The following is a 25641-nucleotide window of genomic DNA, read 5'->3' on the forward strand; positions in this document are numbered from 1 at the left end:
CCACATATAAGGGCGCCCCCACGGATCGGCATCCAGAGAGCCGAGGAGCTCCTGCCATGCCCGGGACTTGGCCTCCCTGATGGCCAGCTGTAGGGCTACCACCAATACACGGTAGCACCCGTACAGCTTTTTCTCCCCCGCTGGGTCGCGATTCCTTCTCCGACGGGCCCTTTGCCACTGGCGTCGGGCGACGTTGCAATTCTGCCGAATGTCGGCGATTTCGCCCGACCACCAGTAGGCGGCCCGTCTGGGGCATGGCGACGTCACCTTCATCGGGCCCCGGAACCATTTAACCTTATCCCCTATATCGTAGGGTATAGTCTCCTCGCCGTAAACGTAGCAGCAGTCGGACTGGTCCACTTCGCAGGTGCACTTCTGCCTCACATGGCCTTTTTCGAGGCAGCGGAAACACTGCAAGGACCGCGCCGACAGCGCCGGCGGCGCCATCCTCCCGGAGGCGGCTAACTTACTCAGCGCCGTCAGGGGGCATTTGGCCCAAACAGTGCCTAGCCTAGCCGGGGAGATGAGAATCTCCCCGACCTTGACGTCGGCTGGGCCACAACCCCCCACAGCGGCCAAAGCTGTCGCAACCACTACTGGGGACACCGAGTCGTCCAGTCCGGAAAGCCTCATCTCGCCCATTTTCATGGGGCGAGACGCGGAGACCTGGCTCCTGGAGAACTCAACGACGCCGCAACCACCTTTTCGCCTCTCCGACCCAGGCCTTACCGGCAAGGGAGGCCCTGCCAGAATCCGTAGATCCCACCGGCATCGCCCCGGGTCATCTGCGAGGCTACTTCGACAGCAGCAAGCGCCCCTCTTTTAGTCGCCTTGTACGACAGGCAGGGGTTACCATGTCTATATTCTATCCCCCAGTCACAGAGCAGGTTTTGATGGGGTTTCCTTCCCTTGATGTTTGGTCCGCGGGAGCTATGTTATTTCACTCCTGCCCTCCATGCATTCCGAAAACTGCATAGCGAGCATTCCCTTATCCGCCTCCTGGGGACGCGCCACGTTGGGGTATCACCTCTCCGCCCAGCCAGTACACTTGGCCAGGTCCGTAGGCCACACAACAAAACTATCCTAACCTAACCAAGAACACGGAGTTTCGGCTGGCGGAATTTTGGTGGTCGGGATTTTGGGCTGTCGGAATTTTGGCTGTCGGGATTTTGGCTGTCGGGATTTTGGGCTATCGGGATTGTGGGTGTCGGGATTTTGGGTGCCACCGCAGAATGAGATGAAGCGATAGCGAGCGACGATTCAAACGCAGACGTAGATTCGGGGTTTACATTATTAAGAAAACAGGAGAAAACACTTTCCATAATGTAATTTCCATAAATTTTGCATAATGACAACTGTTGTCAAGAAGGAGTATTATAAAAAATCCATTAAACAGTACTGTTGGTTGCTGTTAAGTTGCCGAGCACCAACAAACTGAACCGATAGAGGGGCAAGGGGACTGTGCGTTCGCTTGACCTAATCCCCTCCAGGAACCCGTAACTTGAGAAGTCATCGGTCACATTGCATAGGCGTAAAATTTCCATATTCGCGGAAGATACATTTAACTATATAAACACGTGATTTTTTCGGGATAATAATAGATTGGGACTCGAGCGGGCCTTCGAAGTGAACGGATGTGCTGCGTGTGCGTTCCGCAAATGTGTTCGTTTTTTACGTGTTTTGCATGCGTTTTCTGTCGGAATTGTTGCGATTTCACGGTTAATAGCTGTCACGTGTACAGGGTGTAAAAAAATTAAATGTCACGACCTATATGGGGTGATTCTACACCTCTGGATCGGTGGAGATCTGTCAAAGAAAGCGACCGCAAAATTGACCTTGACCCCTAATTTCAAGGTCAAACTTTTTTATTGGCTTATCATATAGTGCTCATCGATGGGATAAAAAGTCTGAAAGGAACCATGTGCCGGAAATCAACCCTTCTCCTAGAAAAAAGCCGTCAAAGTTTCCATATACCATAATGCATTAAACGTTGAGTCGCCCGGTACCCCTCTCCAGTGATCTTAGCACGGCAGTCTCGCGTATCGCTCGAGTTTCATGCTATAGGACAAATCTTGAATTTCAATCACAATGCCAGCATATAGGAAGGGTAAATTCTAAGAGAGCATACTGTGTGTAAAAGAAAATAAGAATGAATTTAATTCACTGAAGTTTTGCACTTCGAATATAAACGCAAGATAAATGTTTAGTTTGATCATTTCACAGTTCGTTAACACATCGCAGTTATTTTCTTTTATTTTCTTTTATTTTCTTTTACTTATGTAGTTATTTTGTCTTTTTAAATATGCTCTCTTAGAATTTACCCTTCCTATATGCTGGCATTGTGATTGAAATTCAAGATTTGTCCTATAGCATGAAACTCGAGCGATACGCGAGACTGCCGTGCTAAGATCACTGGAGAGGGGTACCGGGCGACTCAACGTTTAATGCATTATGATATATGGAAACTTTGACGGCTTTTTTCTAGGAGAAGGGTTGATTTCCGGCACATGGTTCCTTTCAGACTTTTTATCCCATCGATGAGCACTATACGATAAGCCAATAAAAAAGTTTGACCTTGAAATTAGGGGTCAAGGTCAATTTTGCGGTCGCTTTCTTTGACAGATCTCCACCGATCCAGAGGTGTAGAATCACCCCATATAGGTCGTGACATTTAATTTTTTTACACCCTGTACAGATTAAGTGCAGGCATCGGGTTGTTTCGCGTAATTAATAGGCTGAATTAATCGGTGATAGCCATCGGCGTGTTGTGCAGTGCCTCTGTGTGTTGTGCGTCCATCTCTATGGCTTCCGATAGTTTATTACTACTTAATGGGCGGTGCTGAGGCCAAGGAATAGAGCAGATTGATTTGACTTCCTTTAGACGCAAGTAGGGCAGAGATAGGGTTGCGATTTGTGAATCGGGCAGGTGTCGGTTCCGCGGCAGCGAAAGGGACGCCTTCCTCATGTTCAAAATGGTGGCCTCAGCTACAAGCTCAGCGACCTAGAACGGGAAAAAGGACGAGGACAAGTTGGCCAGGGAACGAACGGCTAGAACCCGGAAGGAAGATGAAGACGATGAGAGAGGAAAAGTGAAGAAAGAAGAAAGAAGGAAAAAAAGAGGGGATGCGACCCCTTAGCCGGCCGTTGTCATGGAGGGACAACAGGTAGGCACCGGCAGGACTGAAGGGAGTGGGACAGGGACAGAAGATGCGGGAAAGAGATAGTCAGAATGCACCACACGATATCGCGGGCCCGCGATGGAATCACGACGGGGCGCCTCAATCAGCCAACCCGACCGACATCCGGCACAGAAGACACCTAGCTTGGAATTAGTTTCGTTTAATTAGTTCAAGTAGTCTATTTATTCACTTTAACTATTTAATTGTCTGCTATCTATTTATCTATCTGTTTATTTATTTATTTACTCACTTATCGCAATCTATATTACTTTATTCTATTTCATTCTATTTTATTTTATATATATATATATATTTTTTTTCTTGATTAATACTAATCCAACCCTCCCTGGAGATGGGGACAGTAGAATACGTCTCCAGCGACCTCGGCTTGTCGTAAGAGGCGACTAAACAGGTTCCGCGCGGGTGCCCCTGGCGATAGGCAAATTTTCTTCCTGCCTGCTTATTACCCCTTCTGACACCCTTTCTCGGGAATCGGCTCGCCACAGACCTCCGATCACGGTCCCGCGAAGGGAGGAGGTTTTGTCCAATTCGGACCTCTAATTTCCCACATTCGATAATCTGCTAATACTTCAAGCTCTGAAATCGAATTCCGATATTTAAGTATTAAATTTCGATCTCTCAAATTCCGAACTTTAAATTAAAATTTCCAACTCTCAATATGGCCTACAGACGCTTCACCTTTTACTAACCGCAACAAATTAAGAAACTAAATGCAATCCTATGTAATTCAAGAAAGTAATTATAATTTAATTCAACAACTTTAATTTCAACTTGATTCTTGATCCTTGGACCGGATTTCCATCCAATTCACAGAATTATCATGCGAAGTGTCAGACGCCAAAGCCGAAACTTGAACTTGCGGACCTAATTTTCGACCCCCAATCTTAAATTTTAATTCATAATTCTCAATCGCTCCGCTTAGTGAGCCTAACTTGTATCTCAAACGCATCTATCCTTCAGCGTATGTGCTTCCCGCACCGTCCCTGTGGATCCGCTGCTAGTGCGCAGAATCTTCCAGGCTAGCCCGAAACTCGCGATGATCCTCGATCTTTCAACGAAATTTGAAACACCCAAAACAAATTTCTCTTTCTCTCTCGTACACGCGCTTCCCGTCCCATTCTGAGCGTGGTACTCTTACACCTTCGTGGGAGTATAGATCTATCTATCCCACTTGCAGCATAGGTTTTCTCTTCTCTAAGCCAACAATTTCGGAACTTCTACCTCGTGTTCACATATTCGCTCGGAGTCAGAGGTGGCTCTCCTAAAACTCGGTAGCGTAGGTCTTACTTCCAGGAAATCGGCGCTCAATTATAGGCCGCAACGTTAGAAACGGATTCTGCAAGGATAAAGCACAGTTTCTGCAGCACTCAGCGATAATACAAAGTAGGCTGCAACGTAGTCCTCACGTACCGAAGAAAAAGCTTGACCAAACAAGTCGGATAAAAGTCTTCTCTGAGGTCCGGCGGCGTGGATGCACAACCTCTCGGGGATGATCTTCAGGTCATTCAAGATCGGTATGTGGCTAAATGAGACGAAGCGCCGTCGGTTTTTGAAAATAGCCTACCGTTAAAGGAGAGGCCTTCAGTTGCGCACTATATGATTGCGCACTATCTCATTGCACATAGCTCCTTTCGACACAGTATTATTGTGCACAGTAAGAATTGGGCACAGCTCTATTGCGCATGTGCAGAATATTACACAGTACAGTTGGGCACCGAAAAAATTGCGCACAGTATCATTTGGACACTGAATTAAATTTGTACGCGTGTTTCCCTTCTTATATCGTGATTTATATCAGGTTATGCGTGTTCCGTCTGACATGGTTAAACCTATGGAATATTAATATATAACCTAACCTAACCGCAATTGCACGTATAAATAAAACATGAATACAAGACATCGTCAAATTCAGGAACCGTTATTTCACAAACTGACAACAGTCCTAGTTAGAATGGCAGACAACCCTGTCGTACACAATAATTTCATAAAAATTGATCTTTCGATTATTAACATTTTGAATTTATTATAAATCCCTGATTGCTAACTATTCTTAATATAGATACAACAATTGGTAAGCCTAAAACAGCTTCACAAACTGAAAAAATCAAATAATATGTAAATATTCCAATTGATACTGTGCGCAACCTTTACGGTGCCCAACTGTACTATGCGATAATCTGCACGTGCGCAATAATACTGTGTCCAAAGGAGCTGTGCGCAATGTGATAGTGCGCAATCGTATTGTGCGCAACAGAGCCGCTCTCCCGTTAAAGCGGAGGTGCGGCGATGTGGATGCACAACCTTCGCGGATGGCTGAACGCCTTTAGGCCATCCGAGACCGTTGGGGCGAGAGGGAAGCATTGTCGTGACTTACACCGACATTCTCCAATATGGGCCCATGGGTTCGCGGGAGGTGTCGGTGGCTGGTGCGGAGAGAGCTTTTAGAGGGTATTGTGGGGTGCTGTAACGATCCAAACCAGAATTCGCATTTTTTCAGAATTCGATTAGTAAGCACCTCGTGAGTCCCACACTGCCCGGGTCTACTCCCTAACCAGGAGGTGGTCTGCGTACGTAAATGTATTTCCTCTCTGTCAAACAAAAAACAAAAAAAATAATGGATTTTTTATAATACTCGTTCTTGACAACAGTTGTTATTATGCAAAATTTATGGAAATTACATTATGAAAAGTGTAAAAACTCTCCTGTTTTCTTAATAATGTAAACCCCGAATCTATCTCTACGCCAATGCATTCAACTCGCCGCTCGCTATCGTTTGATCTCATTCTGTTTCAATGTCTATCCTTGGTGACGTTCGTCACGCGATAGATTTGCGAATGTAAGGGCCTCAGCCAATAAACATAATACGTGTGACTGAAGGCAGGTCAACGAATTTGATTGGATAGCAACTTAGTTGCAACGAACAGTACTAGCCAGTGATGCCAGAATCGTGGGACGTGGGACAAATTTTTACCGTCTCCACGACGTCCAGTGGCCAGTGACTCCTCTACTTCAGTTGTTTCATTTAACACAAGTGTGTTGTGCCACGTGTCCGTGTGAGCTCTCCGTTCGGCACTGGATTACATTATTTTGTCGACTCGTCGATGCTGCTGCCATATGCTTAGACGACTTGAGCATTGAGCCGATAACGTAGAAATGCCGGGAGCAGATGAACCCGGAGAGCTCACACGGACACGTGGGACAACACGCTTGTGTTAGATGAAACAACTGAAGTAGGGGAGTCACTGGGACGATATGGAGAGGATAAAAATTTGTCCCATGTCCCACGATTCTGGCATCACTGGCGCCAGCCAAGCGTGAACATAGAAAAGGACAGATAGTGGAGAAGAGAGAGGTCCAAGGATTCAAAGCGAGGAGTCGAAACGTATCGGTGTGACTAATACTAATTCAACGATAAAACCTTTTTACTTTTGACTTTTTCTCAATGAAACTTTTACTAATTAAAATTTTTCTGATTAAAATGATACCAAACATGATACAATTTAGACTAATTGTCTTGACAACCTCGCTAATAAGCTCCATCAGTGCATACATTACTATTCTCCTATTCTGCCGGAAAGGGCAAGATTTGTAGGAATTCGGAGTACAATATCGGGACATATTATTTACAAAAACAACTAGCCTTAGGCATTCGATTTGTAGATATTTGGAGTACAATATCGGGACATATTATTGTTAAAAAAACTTACTTTGGGCATTCGATTTGTAAGGAATATTCTTCCTTGGTTATGTTATATTACAAGAAATGTATATATAATATTTGGCTGAAGTAGTTAGGTCATTCATACATTTCCTAGGTCACGCATGCAGTATCGTATTTTATACTTTGGCTGTAACGTATGTACAATATCAATCATAGTGTCCGTTCGTCTAGTGAAAAAGCACTAAAGGGGAAGGTGCCCCTACCACCAGGTCATGCGCGAGCGCGAAGCCATTATGCCTCGTTCGCACGAGAAATATCTTTGTATTTCAGGAGAAAATAAATTTTTCAACCAGTAAAATATATAACCAACACGATTAGAAATTCGGTTGGCGAAATAATTAAGGGGGTAGACACGGCACGTGACCTCTCCGATTCGGAAACAGCAGTTTTTTCGTTGGGCCTGGTGGAGCCACTTGCGTGGTCTGGTACGAACTTGAAAGGTTTAATTCTCAGCTAGCGTGCGCGCAACACGATCTAGGAAGGCAACAGCGCCTCAAGTATTTTTACAAACACATTCAAACGCTCATCTCGCCAGAGGCATCGCGACAAAACGCCTGAAGAACGAAAGCGAAACATTGGCGCGTGTTTAGAGTGAGATGTACGGTGATCGTGCTATCCTTCTTTCAACCCAAATGATAGAATTGTCCCGCTCCGATAAATTCTGACTGACCAAACGCGTGGATTTTATATAGCGCACCGTAGCACCTCTCGCTGCTGAAAAATATATTGTTAGAAACGATAGGAAAAGGTTTGTGATATAGAAACGGCTGAATTAAATATTTTCAAGAACGTCTTTATTTCCGTGTTTTCCGCTTTGCGTCGGAAAAACGACTGCTGCCCTTTTCCTTCCGTGGGCCTGGCCCACGCTGTTCCATAATACCTCAGCATACAAGGGCGGTGGTGTTAACGGACGAAGACCAGGAGCGTCTCCTCCGTTGACACCATGGTCCTTTCGAAATTTCTGGACGCCTTACAATATGCCTACTCTGAAGAACCGAAGGAACGTGCAATCAGAATTATTTTTAGAAAAAGTTATTAACTTCTTTAAATAAAGTTTTTTAATTAATAAAAGTATACAGGATATGTCATGCAATTAGGACGGGTTATATCTTGAATTGAACAGGAAAAACCTGTTTACAGTAAAACCTGGATAAATGCAACCAAGATTGGGACCCAGTGGTTGCATTTATCCAAGCGAGGTGTCGAATCTCGGGTTACACGCGACGACCAGCCAAGCGTGAACGTAGAAAGGGACAGACAGTGGCGGAAAGAGAGAGGTCCGATGATGAAAGGAAAGAGCCGAAACGTATCGGTGTGACTAATACTAATTCAACTATAAAACTTTTTTATTTTTGACTTTTTATTATTAAAACTTTTACCAAACACGATATAGTTTCACTTATAATTACTTGCTAAAATTGATGTTAAAGGTTGGCGAAAAGCAACAGAGATCGAAATCAAAACTAGTCGCGGTGTCGGCTCTGGTTTCAAAGGTTTCATTTATCCAGGCAAGGTGTCGATTCTGGGCATTTAATGTTGCATTTATCCAAGCGAGGTGTCGATTCTGGGCATTTAATGTTGCATTTATCCAAGCGAGGTGTCGATTCTGCGTCCGTACACATGTTTTGTATTCAGCCGACATGCCGATTCTGTGTCCGTACACATGTTTTGTATTCAGCCGACATCATTTATATTCAGTCGTGGTGTCAATTCTATGTTGTTTATTCTATTACTATTGTTTATAAATATAATTCAAAGTATATCGTGTTTGGTGTCATTTTAATAAGAAAAATCTCACAAATGCATTAGTAAAAGTTTCCTTAAGAAAAAGTTAAAAATAAAAAAGTTTTATCGTTCAATTAGTATTAGTCACACCGATATTACGGTCGGGTCATATTACACGGTTTCCTCGTCGAGCGGCTCGGTTCGCCTAGGGGCATCCCCCCAAGTGGAGGGGATAGCGATGTTGCATTTATCCAAGCATTCTTTCGTTGCATTTATCCAGGTTTTACTGTACGTAAAAGTTCAACGGTATGATAATGTCTATTTTTCTGTGATTTCATTTTCTCCGTGAATGCAACGATGTACTCAAAAAATGCAAATCCACTTTTTATTTAAATGGAATTGCATTCTTTTTTTCACTTGTGTCAACTCCTCGAAACATTGTGCATAAAAAAGTACTATGGTACTATTAGAACTAATAAATGGAGGGACCTCGCGTCTACATATATAGTAAAAGCTGAATATATGCAACAGAGTTTGGGAACCAGATGTTGCATACATCCAGCCGAGATGTCGAATCTCGAATTAGATGCGACGACCAGCCAAGCATGAACATAGAAAGGGACAGACAGTGGAGGAGAGAGAGGTCTAATGATCAAAGGAAAGAGCCGAAACGTATCGGTGTGACTAATACTAATTCAATTATAAAACTTTTTTATTTTTGACTTTTTTTTACTGAAACTTTTACTAGCGCATTGGTGAAATTTTTCTGATTAAAATGATACCAAACACAATATAGTTTGAATGGGGCGAGGTTATGGGGCGCTGTGAAAAATCCAGGCGGGCCGCAGTCAAAACTTAGAGAAAAAGGACAATCTCAACATTCAGAATGAGAGAAGGACAGCATGACTGTAGTGCGTCTCACTCAGCGTTCGGGCGATGTTGCCGTTTTCGCTGGCCTTCGCAGTACAGTTCGAGTGATGTAATCAAACTAACGCTTGATTCTGACTACGATTCCAAATCGGCAGCCTTTCTACTTAGACGCCACCTTATAACTATTAGCTGAACTAAATTTGTCACGTGACTTGCTCTGTAGTATCCAGATAATGGCGGAACTCGTCTGTGAGAATGCAATCGCGATTTTTCGCTTTTCGTCCTTATATGAGAATATTTGAGGCTGGGTGAGGGCTCATTCGAAAGAAAAAGGTTCAGCGCAGCGCGCTGTGGTCATCGTTTGAGTCACAAAACTCTTTTAGTGACCTAAAAATACCTTGGATTCTGCGGATGTATTTTCTCGATTTTTCCACTATTTTGGACACTCATATTATTAAATATTAACAAAATCACGTTCAATCATGACCAGAGCGCGCTGCATTGAACCTTCCTCTTTCGAATAAGCCCTCACCCAGCCTCAAATAATCTCATATAAGGACGAAAAGCGAAAAATCCCGGACCTCTTGTTATGCCCATTTTTGCCGGTAATGTCACCTCGCTGCATTGCCCGTGTCTATCCCCTTAAGTTCCTTTATTTACTCCAGTACAATGTCTTTGCAATGTTGCACTAGAGATGGCGCTTGGGAGGAGTTCTTCCTGTTTGCCCAACGAAAGTCTGGTCTCAATACATTCTTCTTATCACATTTCTACACATTTGTACATAAGTTTTTAAGCGACTTCCCAATTACGCATCATGCTTACATAGATAGGTATACAAAAGTTGTAAAAGATATACTATATCCCCTAAGTGATAAAATCTGAAAAGTTTAACACTTCGTAATATAACAGACTTATCTGTTCTCTTACTCCCTAATAAATACTTATTCTGTAAATTTATGATCCTAGTAATACAATATTCTATTTCAGTCTTTTTCTTAAAACCGAAAACTTAAAAGTTTGTTATATCTTAGTTTTAAAGGCACGAGAGATCATCACATAAATGTACAGTATTGCCTCGAAATAAGCAAGTGGTCTCTGCTTCGAAATAAGCAACTGGCTATCCCCTCTTCTTTGTTTGAAGTAGCCCGCAAAGTGAGAGGTACGAGAAATGAGTGAGAGGTCCATGAAAGCGCGAAGCCGATGTTTAGTGTAATAAATTTCACGCTCGACTGAGCAGTGACATCGGTTAGTAGAAGAAGGATGCAATATATATAATGCTGTCTCAGTCTGGTATATTTGCTTCGAAATAAAGCATAGTGCGAGAATGAGAGGGCATGCTATATTCTATCCTTGTTCAAAAAATAACATCGCTGCTCGGCCGATCACTTTATGATTTGCCGCTACCTCCGATCTCTCACTCGTTTCTCGCGTTCTCTATCGTCCCGTTTCGAGAACGAAGTCAAGCCGAATAGCTACCTGCTTCGAAATAAGCAACTGTTCGGTCCCGAGCCACTTGCTTATTTCGAAGCATTACTGTACAGGATTGCCTCGAAATAAGCAACTGTTCGATCCCGAGCCACTTGCTTATTTCGAGGCAATCCTGTACATCGTAGAAAGGAAATAGATGAACAGCGATCACCTTTATTGTACTATTCATTGTTGGTCATTTATTTCATTTCGATGGCCCTTGACATATAAAAAGCGGCACAAAATATCCTGGATTTTTAATATTTGTCGATCGGTTGTGTATTCTACATAATATCGAAAATATGTTGAGTTTGCTACAAACTGCTACACACGATCTGTACAGAAGACTGGTAAAATGCTGATTACTTAAGAAAAGCAGCCCGAAAATAAATCTGTTGTCAGATTTATTAAAATTTTTTTAGACAGATAACTATACTGGACTCTCTTGATTTTGCGTTATACCCAAATATTGGATGTATAGGTAACGAAAATGTGACACTGGCAGAACGACATAGCTCGAGCGAGTTCTTGAATGCTGGCGAGCGTAGAAAAGGACAAATAGTGAAAGAGAAAGAGGTCCGAGAATTAAAGGGCCCGAAAAAAAACATTTGAGTGAGACAATATTAATTTAACCATAACTTTTTTATTTTTCATTTTTGCTAAATGAAACTTTTACCAATGTAATTGTACGGTTCTTGTGATTAAAATAAGACCAAACACGACATAATTTTCATTATATTTACTTATTTATTTAAAATCTAATGCAAATATATAAATTAAGTATAATTCAAATTATGTCGTGTTTGATCTTGTTTTAATCGAAAAATTTCATCAATACGCTAGTGGAAGTTTCATTCAAAAGAAAAATCAGTCATTAGTCATTATAAAGCAACGAAGCAGCATAAGTACACAAAAAAACATGTATTTTTATGTATTAAAAAAACGTTAATGCATTAAGAATCAGAACTGAAACCGTAAAATAGGGATTCGAACTGATTCTCCTGGTTTCTTAACTCAGCCATATTGCCATGGACGAAATTATATTATTTTGTCGGTTCGTCGATGCTGCTGCCACGTGCTTTAGCGACTTGAGCATCGAGCCGATAACGTAGAAATGACGAGAGCAGCCGAACTCTGCCAAACCCGCAGAGCTCACACGGACACGTGGGACAACGCGCTTGTGTTAGATAAAACAACTGCGGTAGGGGAGTCACTGGGACGTCGTGGGACGTCGTGGAGAGGGTAAAAATTTGTCCCACGTCCCACGGTTCGGGCATCACTGCAGGTACCTCCTCGTTATTGTGGATGTTTACCATCATCGAACCTGTGAAGGACATCAAAGCGAAACGGGCGGTAAAGGTATTACTAGGCGTAATACACCTGTTTGGGGTTCCATCGCATATCATAAGTGATCGAGGCACCGCGTTTACAGCAAGGACTTTTAAAATATTTTGCGAAACATACGGGATTAGGCATGATCTCAATGCTGTTGCCACACCTCGGGCCAACGGGCAGGGCGAGCGATATAATCGAACCATTGTAGCATCACTGGCGACGACGATGGCTGGGAGAAAACCAATCGATGGGATGATAGTGTCAAGCAAGTGCAGAGTGCGATTAATACAACGCACAACAAGGGCATCTCAACAACACCCACGGAAGCGTTGATGGGATACAACGCTAGGACGACGGCGGATGCGCGAATCCTGCAAGAGGTGCAAACCGAAATGCACCGCCTAGATTTGTGCGAGCTTCGGCCCCGGATCGCGAGGCACATAGCAGAAGACCAGCGACAACAGAAGGAGCGCTATGATAAAGCTCGACGAGAAGCCACACGATACCAGGTGGGAGACCTGGTTATGGTGGAAATCACCAGCGAACCGGCGACAGGAGAGAGCAGAAAACTCTGCCCGAAATTCAAAGGACCGTTTAGGATACACAGGGTACTCGTGAACGATCGCTACGAGGTCGAAGATTTACGACGGGAAGCCAGACGCGCCAAATTGGTCGTTGCAGTCGAGCGACTAAAATCATGGGTGACGGCCATCGACTAGACGAAGTCTAGCCGCTATCAGGTGATGAAGAATCCGTTAATAGAGAGGTCGAAGCCACTGTTACGTGATTGTATTTCATGCCGTCGGGTCGATGGTGATGTCTAGCCGCCATCGAACGATGATGATTCCGATAACATGGCGACGGTGATGTCTAGCCACCGTTACATGTCCGTATTTTTCCACCAGTCCGATGGAAATAACTTTGTAACGCCACGTGATATCGACCTCGGGACACTTCCTATCGTCTTTTCCGACCTTGATTTATCCGATAAAATAGTCGAGATCAATTACCCGGGAAACTGCAATCTAACCAGTTTCCGAGATATTCGTGAAAAACTATTATTATTACTACATTGAATTCTACGTATGCCTACGTGTATTCTACCGCTTACTCTGGCGGTGTATGGGTCAGCATGCAGTCGCATATTCTCTACTGTTTCTGTACACATATCGCATCGACCGAAAACCAGTATACAGGTAAGTCTCGATTAATGCTAGTTCACATAGTCCGATATTCGATTTAGTGCGAATTTTAAAATGGTACCAGGTCGCATTTAATGCGAACAAAAATTTAGTTAATGCAAGGATTGCGAGGCTTTTTTCGATCATGACATAGATCGAAGCATGCAAGTTAACAGAGACTTAGATAAAATACTGCGGGTTTATCGTCACATATACGGAGATATGAAAAAGCAGAAGAAAGTGCAATCAATATACATATTGACATACGTATCAATATACGTATGAAAGGAATATTTCAAAATTTTGATCGTATATTTTCTTTAACTAAGGACCAATTCCTATATTTCAAGTATTCGAATAGTACGAGGCTTCATGCGGCTTGGTCAGCATTTGCATGAGTATACTGTTTCAATCAAACTTATGAATTGTTTATTTTTCATATTACAGACGAAGAACTTGAAACAAAAATTTCGGGAGACGATGTATGGAGGAAGAGGGAGAAGAGGAGGAAGAGGAGGAAGAGGGGGAAGAGGCGGGGGCAAACCCTCAAATTTGTTTATTATAAAAAATTAAATCTCAATATAAAACATTAAATGAGAATATAAAAAACAAGATGTTTTTTTTATATTTCTTCAACCCACCCTTCAACATTCCACATTTTAAAATATGATAGTAATAAATCCATACTACCAGATTAGTAAAAATAATTTCAATTGATGTATGTGTTATAGTAAAAGTGTTACTTTAGTAAATATATACAATTCTTAGCAGATCCTAATCAATGTATGCCTAAAATGTACATAACCTAACCTAACCTACAATCGTACGAAAATTGATACATTGCCTGCATCACGTTTTTATTGTGACATATGTATCAAGTTAACGCTTCGGTTGTCCTATAATTCCACGTTGGCAGTCTTCCTCGTTCGCAATCTTCCTTATCGACATCGACGCCAGCCGCCACAAGGAAGATTGCGCTGTCAAGATTATTCTCACCGCCAGCTTTTTCAAACTATATTTATTGTTCATTTGTTATATTTAAAACAAATTGGAATTACTTTTATGAATATTCATTCCTCCAAGAACCTTCAAAGCTAAAAGACGTGTAAACCTTTATATTATCAATTTCAAATATATTATTATAATTTAAACACAAATCATTCAATTTGATATGGGATAAGACCCCATAAGTCCTCCTGAGTAGGCGCCATCTCCTAACCTCTAGCTGAACTAAATTTGACACGTGACTTGCTCTGTATTATCCAGATAATGGCGGAACTCATCTGTGGGAATGCAATCACGGGAATCGGTTATTCGTTCTTATATGAGAAGATTTGGGCCTGGGTGTGGGCTCAATAGAAAAAGGAAGGTTGAATGCAGGGGGCTCAGGTCATCGTTTGAGTCACAAAACTCTTTTAGTGACCTAAAATGTACTTGGATTCTGCGGGTGTATTTTCTCAACTTTTCCTCTACTTTGGACACTCATATTATTAGATATCAACATAATCTCGTTGAACCATGACCTGAGCCCCCTGCATTGAACCTTCCTCTTTCGATTGAGCCCTCACGCAGGCCCAAATCTTCTCATATAAGAACAAATAACCGATTCCCGTGAACCCCTTAATAGGCCCATTTTTGCCGGTAATGTCACCTCGCTGCATTACCCGTGTCTACCCCCTTAAGCGCCTCCTCAGCTATCGCATCCAACTAATGGCATGCTATGCTACGTCACTTTTCGCATACACCTAAATGACACACGGATGCTACGATAGCTATATTATATACTGTCCACCGATGAACAGAAGTCTCGCGGGACGGCACAGGGGCAAGGGGGCACCCTCGTTTGCTCCGCCAGTTCCCCACCATTTGACGCTTTCGTAACGCCAACGTTTGGGTTTTTAACATCGCACGCTACATAGACGTAGGATTTCTGTATTTACGAGGTTCGGATTTTCTGACCTACCGTTAATCATTTCGTACTTTATTTAATATATTTAATATATCATTTCGTACTTAAAAAAAAAACTCAAGTGGTTTAGTTCAATTTCGAAAAAATTATTCTGTTTTAAAGCATATGCCACTACTTTTCGGATCCACTGAATGTTTACGCCAATGCTCACCTCGCACTATCTCACTCAGTCTCGATACGCCTCATAGACTTTCTTTGTTACACGGTCTGAATTAATGTGCGTGATCGTTTTTGCCAATAACTCGCTAGAACCGAAAATGAGTGTGAAATGAGGTGTCTCCCTTCCATTCTGACCAATCAGATTTGCGGCCTTCTCATGAGAATTCTGTTCATCGGTGCACAGTACGTTACAGACAAAATACAGGGTGTCCAACGACTACGTCAACAACCGAATAGGGATGATTGACAAGGTGATTCTAAACAACTTTTTCCTTTGCCAAAATGTCGATTAAGGCTTCGTTTGCGAGTTATTACCAAAAAACACTGGTCAATCAGAACGCGCCTTTAGCGCGGACCGAGAGTGTTAGATTTGCTCCGCGTTCAAGCCGTGGTCGTGCTCTCTTGGTTCGGTCCGCGCTAAAGACGCGCTCTGATTGGCCAGTGTTTTTTGTTAATAACTCGAAAACGAAGCCTTAATCAACATTTTGGCAAAGAAAAAAGTTGTTTAGAATCACCTTGTCAGTCATCCCGGTTGTCGACATAGTCGTTGGACACCCTGTATAAAATACGATACTGTACACATGACCATATGAATGACCTAACTCTTTCAGGCAAATGTTATATATACATTTTTTGTAATATAACATAACCAAGGGAAGAATATTCCTACAAATGGAATGTTTAAAGTTATTTTTTTTTTAAATAATCTGTCCCGATATTGTACTCCGAATTCCTACAAATCGAATGCCTAAAATTAGTTTTTTTACCAATGCCTTTTGGGTCCAGGAAGTATGACTAATAAACTATTTCACCCTTGGCATTTTCTTTGATTGAAAATGTTTTATTGATGCAAGATCGTACTAATTCTTGCGCGTATATCAACAGTGACAACATCGCTGAAAATTGTAACGAAACACCTCAGTTACCTATTATTTCCTGTAAAATACTCTTTTTATTCACAGCCACCAGCAGCATAAAAAAAATACATACAGGAAAATCTCGGTTAGTGCATTTCAATTGGGACCGGATAAAGTTCCGAAAGCGACAACCCTTCGATTTTTCTGAAATTTTTGCCAAAGCTTATCATTGATTAAAGAACAAAGTCCCTAAAAGGATTTTTGGCGACAAAGCCTCGTTTGCCCCCCAGCCCCCTTCAAAGTTTTGACGGTTCTTACTAAATATCTCCGAAAATATTGCTTCTAGAGAAAAAAGTTTCAAACAAAAAATGAAGCTCATAAAAAGCTCTACAAAAAGGGTTACACATTTTTTACGTAAACCTATTATTTTGGCTGTTATGTAAACAAATATTAATTTCTACATTATCGTTGATATCTTTCCCTACCTTACCAACACAGCGCAGTATAATTGGCGATCTGTTTCGAACACATAATCCGCACTATCCGGCAACGTTTTCATGAAATAATAAATTAATTATAAAAGTATGCGTAAATGAAAACGTTACCAGGCGCCCTACGGCGGCCGGATTTAAATATATGGCCTAACCTAACTTAAATACATCAATAATAATTATACGTACATGTACATCTGTTCGAGATTGAAATCGAGATCGAGAGAATAAAAGGTTCGTTATTTAATATGGCAGTGAGAGGAAGAAATGTCGACACTTTAGGGCACAAACAGTATATGTACAACACAAATTACACTATTTACAGTCACTATGTACAGAATTGTTCATGAGTTGTGATTCACAAAGACGAAAAGAGCAATTTCTATCGCTGTGTAGAAAAACCACGTGTTGGCACAACATGTGGCCACCACTATCACTAATTTTACTCTACAGGGCCGAGGCGCTTTTTGGGGGCTTTTCTGCCCCCTTGTTGCCCAACGAACCCTATCGTCCACGCGCCTATGGGGATGGGTTGGCAGCACTGCCAACCCCAAACCTCGCGCATTGTTTGAATTTTTGCTTTGTCTTACATTTTCCGTACTTTTAATTCCGTGAGTTTATCACTCCATACTTTTACTTTTCTATACTCCATACTTTTAGTCCCTGTGTGCGTGTCCGTGTATATGTGCGTGTGTGTGTATTGTCCGTTCACGACAAGTTGACGAGGCAGATTATTTACTTTCTCACTCTGTTCCACCTCTCCTGCTCCCGTGCGCTATGTCGTTATTGACTGCGGCCAGTGACAAAGGACGACGACGAGCATATCGGGACAAAGTGAAATAGAATGATAACTTTACAGCATTGACGTAGCCTCCCAATTGCTGAGCTCTAGCGGCAATAGATAGGAAGTAAGAAATTGTATCTTTTTATAGCTGACACTTTAATTGGGAGGTTACACCAATGCTGTGAAACAATTCTATTTCACTCTGTCCCGATATGTTCGTCGTCAACCTTTGTCACCGGCCTCAACCAATAAGGAACGTGCGTGTGGTAGCTAGAGAGGTGGAATAGAGTGAGAGCATGACCTTGACTCGCCAACTTGTCGTGAACGGACAATACGTGTATGTATCGTTGTCAACAGCACACGCTAACCCATCTATTGGCAAAACCGTGCCCACTTAGCTTGACTTCGGTGATCTTACGGGTACCGCTATGGCCTAAGTGGCTAAGGCCGTTGACAACGTGGCCACCACGAAATTCTATTAATTTCGTGGGTTTTGGCGAGTTGATGAACTCACGCGATTATGTAACCCGTCGGCAATGTACTACGCGATTAATCGAGTCGAATTCAGCGAAATTGAGCAAATATTTTACAAAGGTTAAACAGCGAGATACACGTGTGAGCTCTAAGCTATGTATAACGATAATGGCCGCTCTACCAGCTTCTTCGCAGCACGAGCCGTTGGCGTCTTCATGCTGACGTAGTGCGCGCTGGAGCGTGCTGCCACGGTCCGCGTGGCGACGGTTGAAATTAGTGCATTTTTGAACATTCCGCTCGCCATCAGCAGCTCGTAGAAGATGGTGATGAGATCGTATCTGCAACAGGGAGTAGAGCCAACTTCGCAATTGGCCGAGTTAGAGTTGTGGTGGCCATCTTGATTGTGACGACCCTCGTCAGTCCATCTGATCCAGGGTGAACAACGAGCACTCGAGCAAGAGGCCATTTGCATGGTGGGAAGTATTCGTCGGTGAGCAGCACCAGAGAAATCGTGATGTTGTTGGACGGGTGATGCCACTTCGAGATTGATTGCATCCGTTGGAGATGGTGTGTTGACCAGCGCTTCCAGAATTGTAGTAGCTTCTGCTGGATGAGATGCCACCGTGCTCTAGGTGAGAGTTGAATTTGTTCAACAGATGGTTCTGGCAGTTTTGAAATTGCTCTTCCAATGAGGAAGTGAGCAGGCGTGAGTACGGAGAGATCGTCAGGGTTGTCGGTGAGAGGCTCCAGTGGTCAAGAATTGAGCGTTGCATCAATCTGATTCAGAAGGGTGTTGTATTCTTCAAAGGTGAGCAAAGTATCAGTCACCGTACGTCGTAAATGGTATTTGACGGATTTGACCACTGCCTCCCACTTTCTTCCCATGTGCGGAGCAGCGGAAGGATTGAAACTCCAAGCTGTATTGTCGTTGACGAACAGCTTGGCCAATCGTTGATTATCTTGAGAGCCCTCGACGAACATCGATTTGAGTGTTGAATCTGCTCCGATGAAGTTCGTTCCACAGTCGGAGTAGATTGTATGTGGAATGTCTCTTCTTGCTGCGAACCGTCGGTACATTGCAATGAAGCCATCTGTTGAGTAGTCGGTGACCAATTCGAGACGAACAGTATACGTTGTCATGCACACGAAAACACAGATCCAGCCTTACTGTGTTTTCGCACCTCGCCCCTTCCACGTTTTGAGTGTGATGAGACCGGCGTAGTCTACGCTGGTGTGAGAGAATGGATGTGAGGGTGTAACTCGAGAGAGAGGTAGTTGGCCCATCAGTTGATGGGCACAGTTCCCCTTCTGCCGAGCACACACAACACACCGCAGGATGTGCGATTTAACTGGAGCTCGTCCACCGATGATCCAGTAGGTCTATCTGATGTGAGCGAGTGTGAGCTGAGTACTTCCATGAAGCGTTGCTTTATGCGAGTGATCTATAATCAATTCAGACAGACGTGAATGACGTGGAAGGATGGCTGGGTGTTTACCTTGGTAGGTCAACGGTGCGTTGTAAAGTCTTCCTCCAACACGAATGACGCCTGTAGTGTATGACGTATGTGGCGGGCAAAAGGACGATCGGGGCGCTGGCATGGGGGGGACAGACCGAGAGAAGTCAGTCGCCTGGTATGCACGCCGCGAGTACGGATTGATGAATAAAGCGTTTTGGTTTAGGCTACGAGCCGGGAGTTTTATTTATTACATTTGGCGACGAGGATTAAAAGTGTGAAGTGCACGATGAGTAGTGAAAGTTTACCCACGTTTAACCCGAACGAAAACGACGGAAACGTATACGCAGCATGGAAGCGGTGGCTCAGAGCCTTCGAATTATTTGTGGCGAGTAAAAACGTTACGGACATTAACAGAAAAAAAGCAATGTTATTGCACCATGGCGGTCTCGAATTGCAGGACGTTTTCTATACACTGCCAAACGCAGATATGGTCGCGGAAGGAGAAAACGCGTACGAAAAAGCAATGGACGCTCTGACGACGCATTTCAAGCCGAAATTAAACATGGCGTATGAGAGGCACGTGTTTCGTCAGTTAAAACAAAAGGAAGGTGAGACCATGAACCAGTACATCACGAGGCTAAGACAGCAAGCGAAGAATTGCGAGTTCCCAGCGGAGGAAATAGAAATTTGTGGGCAAATTGTGGAAAAATGTACGTCGAACGAAATTCGACGGCGCCTCCTGGAAAAGGGAGATTTCAAGTTGAGTGACGTCATAGAAGTTGCTAGAACGATCGAGGCGATCGAGCTACAAACAAAAGACATAGAAAAGTCAACGGTCGCTGCGACGCGCAACGTGAAGAAAGAGAGAAAGCCCGAGAAGGTGACAGAGAAGAAAAAAGACATTCAATGTTTTCGGTGTGGATACACAGGACATACGTACAAGGATGAAAGGTGCCCGGCAAAATCGAGAACGTGCAGTAAATGTGGAAAAAGGGGTCATTTTGCGACGGTGTGCAAATCGCAGATGACATCGAACAACGGAGGAAGACGAGAACCACCACGCAGAGTGAGGGTCAGGGAGCTGGATGGAGAGGTCGGCGCGGGACAATCGAGATATGCATTTGGTTTACAGACGGATTGCCAAATCAGTGCAATGCAAGAAGGACAAAGTATGGACGTTAAGATAGGCGGTATTATTTTAAATATGTTAATTGATTCAGGGGCGCAGTGTAACGTGGTCGATGAAAACACATGGAAGTGGTGCAAAGACAGGAAAATCGTCTGTGAGACGAGCAGGTACGTAGACAAATGCATATACCCGTACGGACACGACACCGCGCTCGAGCTATTGGGACAATTTCGGTGCGATGTTGAGGTTGAGAATAGGAAAGTGCGAGCGAGTTTCGTAGTTTTAAAGGGTAAGGGGCGACCGATTTTAGGCTATAAAACGGCGAAAGAGCTGGAAATTCTAAGAATAGGGTTACAGGTGAACGAAATAGACATAAAGCGGGAAGATAGTGATATTTTCCGCGGGATAGGTAAACTGAAAGATTTCAAATTAACGATACCCATTGATAGGTCGCATCCACCAGTTGCACAGCCGGTGCGAAGATTACCGTTTAAATTACGTGATCAAATTAACAAGCAATTAAAAGAGCTATTAGATTTAGATATTACTGAGACGGTCGAAGGCCCGACAGAATGGGTTTCGCCGGTAATCCCAATAGTAAAGAAAAACGGTGAGGTTAGACTATGCGTTGACATGCGCCGAGCAAACGAAGCGATTTTGAGGGAGAGGTATCCCCTGCCGGTAATAGAGAAAATCTTAAGCCGAGTATCCACCTGTATCCAACGCCCGTATCGTATCACCGTTCCGAACCCTTTTGAATAGGCAGACGTTGCCTCATTGCATGCCACGGCGTGCTACGGCTTGGACAATATTTCTTCGTTTCTTGATAGAAACGGTTCGGCAATAGGACTGGGCCACTACAGGCGAGGAGTTTCGTTTTGCTGCGTGCCGTTCCAAAGGAACGGAGGCAACGGACCCATCCGAAAAATTTGTCGATTCTTTGCCGTTGCATCGAAGGAAAGGTTTATGCATTTGCACTTGACATAGCGTTTCGTGCCGTCACTTGGGTTTCAATTTATTTGAAATCTTGCGGTATTATTGGATTCATTTCAAAATCGATGAAATTATTTATGAACTTAATCTAATTTAATTTAGACAAATTTTATCGTTTAAATATATTTAAACAGATCAATTATCTTCGGTGATACGCTGTACATAAAAGAGCAATGTTAATAAGAACCTCTGTGATTATTGAAAAAGGACAATGTTAATTTTCCAGAGATTTTTCCGTTGCCGAGTATCGAAAGTTCTATTGGGCTGTGATACGGAGGTGAAGGAACGGGCCGATCCGAAAATTGTCGGTTTCTTGCTGTTCAAAGGATAGGTTCGGAGACCACTTGAAACGTAAAAACAACATACCCAGGCGAAGGCCCGAAATGCTATGTCAAGTGGAAACATGACACTTGAGGCTCGAGATAATATGATCTGGAATCGGATATATCAGTGAGATAATACTAATGCAATGACTGAACTTTGTTATTTTTCATTTTTTTCTTATAAAACTTTTACCAAGATATTTGTGACGTTTTTCTGATTAAAATGATATCAAACACGATATGGTTAGGACAATTACAATAAAGAAACAGCATGCAGGAAATCGAAACTTCTCGCCTATAGGAGTTTCTTTCAAGAAACGAAGAAATATTGTCCGCAAATATTGGCATGCAACGAGACAACGTCTGCCTATTCAAAAGGGTTCGGAACGGTGATACGATACGGGCGTTTGATACAGGTGGATACTCGGCTTTAGACGTCGTACGCGGATGCGAATGGTTTAATACAATGGATGTAAAATCCGCGTATCATCAGATCAAACTATACGAGGAATGCAGAGACATCACGACTTTTGTAACAGAAGCAGGGTTATTTCGATATAAAAGGTTAATGTTTGGTATAAGTTGTGCGCCGGAAATGTTCCAAAGAATAATGCGGACGGTATTAGCAGGTTGTGAAGGGGTGATGAATTTTATAGACGATATTGTGGTGTGCGGAAGAACGAAAAAAGAGCACGATAAGAGACTGACGCGGGTTCTTGAAACGTTGGCGCGGAAGGGATTAACTTTAAATAAGGAAAAATGCGTTTTCGGAAAGAGCGAGATTGTGTTTTTGGGATTCCGAATTTCTGGAAAAGGGTATAAGTCACTGGAATCGAAAATAGAGGCCGTAAATAAATTCCGCGCGCCGAAAACCGCGGAAGAAGTACGCAGTTTCCTGGGGCTTGTAAACTTTTGCGCGGCTTTCATTCCAGATTTAGCTACGATAAGCGAACCGCTGAGGCGGTTGACGAGGAAAAGCGTTACATTTACATGGGGAATAGAGCAGGAGGACGCATTTAAGTTGTTAAAAGCAAAACTAACTAATGCAGGAACCCTCGGTATATTTAGCGTTCTCGCGAAAACGAGAGTAATAGCGGATGCAAGCCCAGTAGGCTTAGGATGTGTATTGACACAATTAGATGATAGGCAACAATGGCGAGTAATAAGCTACGCGAGCAGGAGTTTGACAGACTGCGAAAGACGATATTCGCAAACGGAAAAAGAAGCGTTAGCGTTGGTATATGCGTGCGAGCGGTTTTATAACTGGCTGTATGGTACAGAATTTGAGTTGGTGACAGACCACAAAGCGTTAGAATACATATTCGCGCCGAAATCGAAACCGAACGCAAGAATCGAGCGATGGGTATTACGATTGCAGTCGTTTAAATATAGGGTGGTCTACGAAAGAGGAAAGACAAATATCGCAGACGCGTTATCACGCCTTTGCGCCGGGAATGGAGGAAAAGCGGAAAGTGAAAGAGACAGGAAGTATATCGCGTGGGTAGTGGAAGAAACAACACCCTGTGCAATGACTACAGAAGAAATAAACAGGGAATCCGGGAAAGATAAAGTGCTAACCGACGTGAGGAAAGCGCTCGAGACAGGCGATTGGAGACCCTTAGAAAAGTCGCGATTTAGGATATTAAGGGATGATTTATGTGTTAAGGATAACATTGTTTTAAGGGGCTTGCGGATAGTGATCCCGGAAGTTTTAAAAAAGAGAACGCTAGATTTGGCGCATGAGGGTCACCCGGGTATCGTAGCGATGAAACATAGGTTGCGGAATAAAGTGTGGTGGGAAGGGATGGATAAAGACGCGGAAAAAGCGGTAAAATCGTGTAGGAGGTGCCAATTGGTACAAAAAACAGTCGAACCACCACCTTTGAAGCCAAATCCGTTACCACAAGGCCCATGGGAAACGTTAGCAATGGACCTGATGGGACCACTGCCCAGCGGGGAAAACATTTTGGTAGTGACGGATTACTATAGTAGGTATTTCGAAACCGTGATCCTAACAAACACGAGTGCGATTAGTATTAAGAAACACTTGTTTGAGATGTTTGCGCGGTTCGGTTTTCCGAAAATAGTAATATGCGACAATGGACGCCAATTTACCGACGCAGATTTACGAAAGTAGTTAAATGGAAATGGGGTAAAGATTTCGCACACAGCTCCGTACTGGCCTCAGGCAAATGGCGAGGTAGAGAGGCAGAACAGGAGCATATTAAAAAGACTGAAAATAGCGCACGCGGAGAAAAAGAACTGGCGCGAGGAATTGTTAAAATTTTTGTTAATGTATCGGTCAACACCACATACTGTAACAGCGGTTTCACCAGCGGAATTGATGTTTCGTAGGAAAATAAGAACGAAATTACCGGAGATAGGTAGGAGTAGATTCGTAGAGGAAGAAGTAAGAGAGCGAGATGCGTGGAAGAAACAGATAGGAAAAGATTATTACGACAAAGTGCATCATGCTAAAGAGAGTACGAATTTCGGAGCAGACGAATTCACGGTGGCGGAACGAACAGGAAACACAGTAACGGTAAAAGCAAAAGAGGGGAAAGAGTTCAAAAGAAATTTAACAGAGGTGAGAAAGATTGTAGATTCCGATGAAGAAGATGAGGTAGGAGAAGAAGCTCAAGACACAGCTGAGGACGGAGGCGATATAGACGTTGCAAGGGAAAGCGAAGGCGATAAGGAGGAGGAACAGATAGATGTAAATAGCTCAGGACGGCCGAAACGAAATAGAAAGGTACCGGAGCGATACGGCGAATATAGAGTTCATAGGATTAGGTAGATTTAAGAACAATGTATCATGTATTATTATCACTCGTTTGTATTTAGTCTATAAGATGTTATGTTACAATTTATACTACCACTCATTTGCATTTAGTCTATAAGATGTTTAAAGAAGCAAAATATTAAGGAGGAAAGGGAATGTAGTGTATGACGTATGTGGCGGGCAAAAGGACGATCGGGGCGCTGGCATGGGGGGGACAGACCGAGAGAAGTCAGTCGCATGGTATGCACGCCGCGAGCACGGATTGATGAATAAAGAGTTTTGGTTTAGGCTACGAGCCGGAAGTTTTATTTATTACAACGCCCTCATCGTCAATGAAGGCCGTGAGTCGACTGAAGACGGGAGATAAAGGCAGTGTTTGATCTTGAGCTCGTGTGAGAAGTAGGCTGATTGAGTGGCCTTGATTCAGAAAATCTAGGCCCTTTCCAAATCAGCTGGTGAGTCTGAGATCAGTGTTGAGGCAGTTACCTTTCCCAGTTTGGAAATGAACCTGAAACAAACTGAGGTAACGTGAAGAAGTTTGTGCAAGAATGAATATTTATGAATCAAGTCCCAATGATATTCGAGTTTTTGACACGTGAGTACGTGCGAGATTCCTGGACGACACTCCTGCAGGCAAGTGCAGTTTGCGTGATTTCTTGAATTTGAGTCACACGATTCCTGACGTAGTCCTCTCGCCGCGATGCGTGAGATTTGATCCATATAA

At 43.2% G+C, this 25641-nt stretch overlaps 2 protein-coding genes across 7 annotated transcripts in view; both read left to right on the top strand.

Moving 5' to 3' along the window:
* Positions 1 to 25641, top strand: part of YME1L (ATP-dependent zinc metalloprotease YME1L) — a 259223-nt gene that overhangs the window by 16567 nt on the left and 217015 nt on the right. The window lies entirely within an intron of this gene.
* Positions 19977 to 21587, top strand: LOC117609734 (uncharacterized). The gene has a single exon (XM_034336375.2). The coding sequence runs from the start codon at positions 19977 to 19979 to the stop codon at positions 21579 to 21581; it is 1605 nt and encodes a 534-aa protein (XP_034192266.2). The 3' UTR covers positions 21582 to 21587.

The sequence above is a fragment of the Osmia lignaria genome, chromosome 7 (genome assembly GCF_051020975.1).
Source record: "Osmia lignaria lignaria isolate PbOS001 chromosome 7, iyOsmLign1, whole genome shotgun sequence".
In the NCBI taxonomy this organism is placed as follows: domain Eukaryota; kingdom Metazoa; phylum Arthropoda; class Insecta; order Hymenoptera; family Megachilidae; genus Osmia; species Osmia lignaria.

Bases quoted from the DNA above. Each gene is read 5' to 3' on its own strand.
- LOC117609734 (XM_034336375.2), top strand. From the start codon at position 19,977: ATGAGTAGTGAAAGTTTACCCACGTTTAACCCGAACGAAAACGACGGA.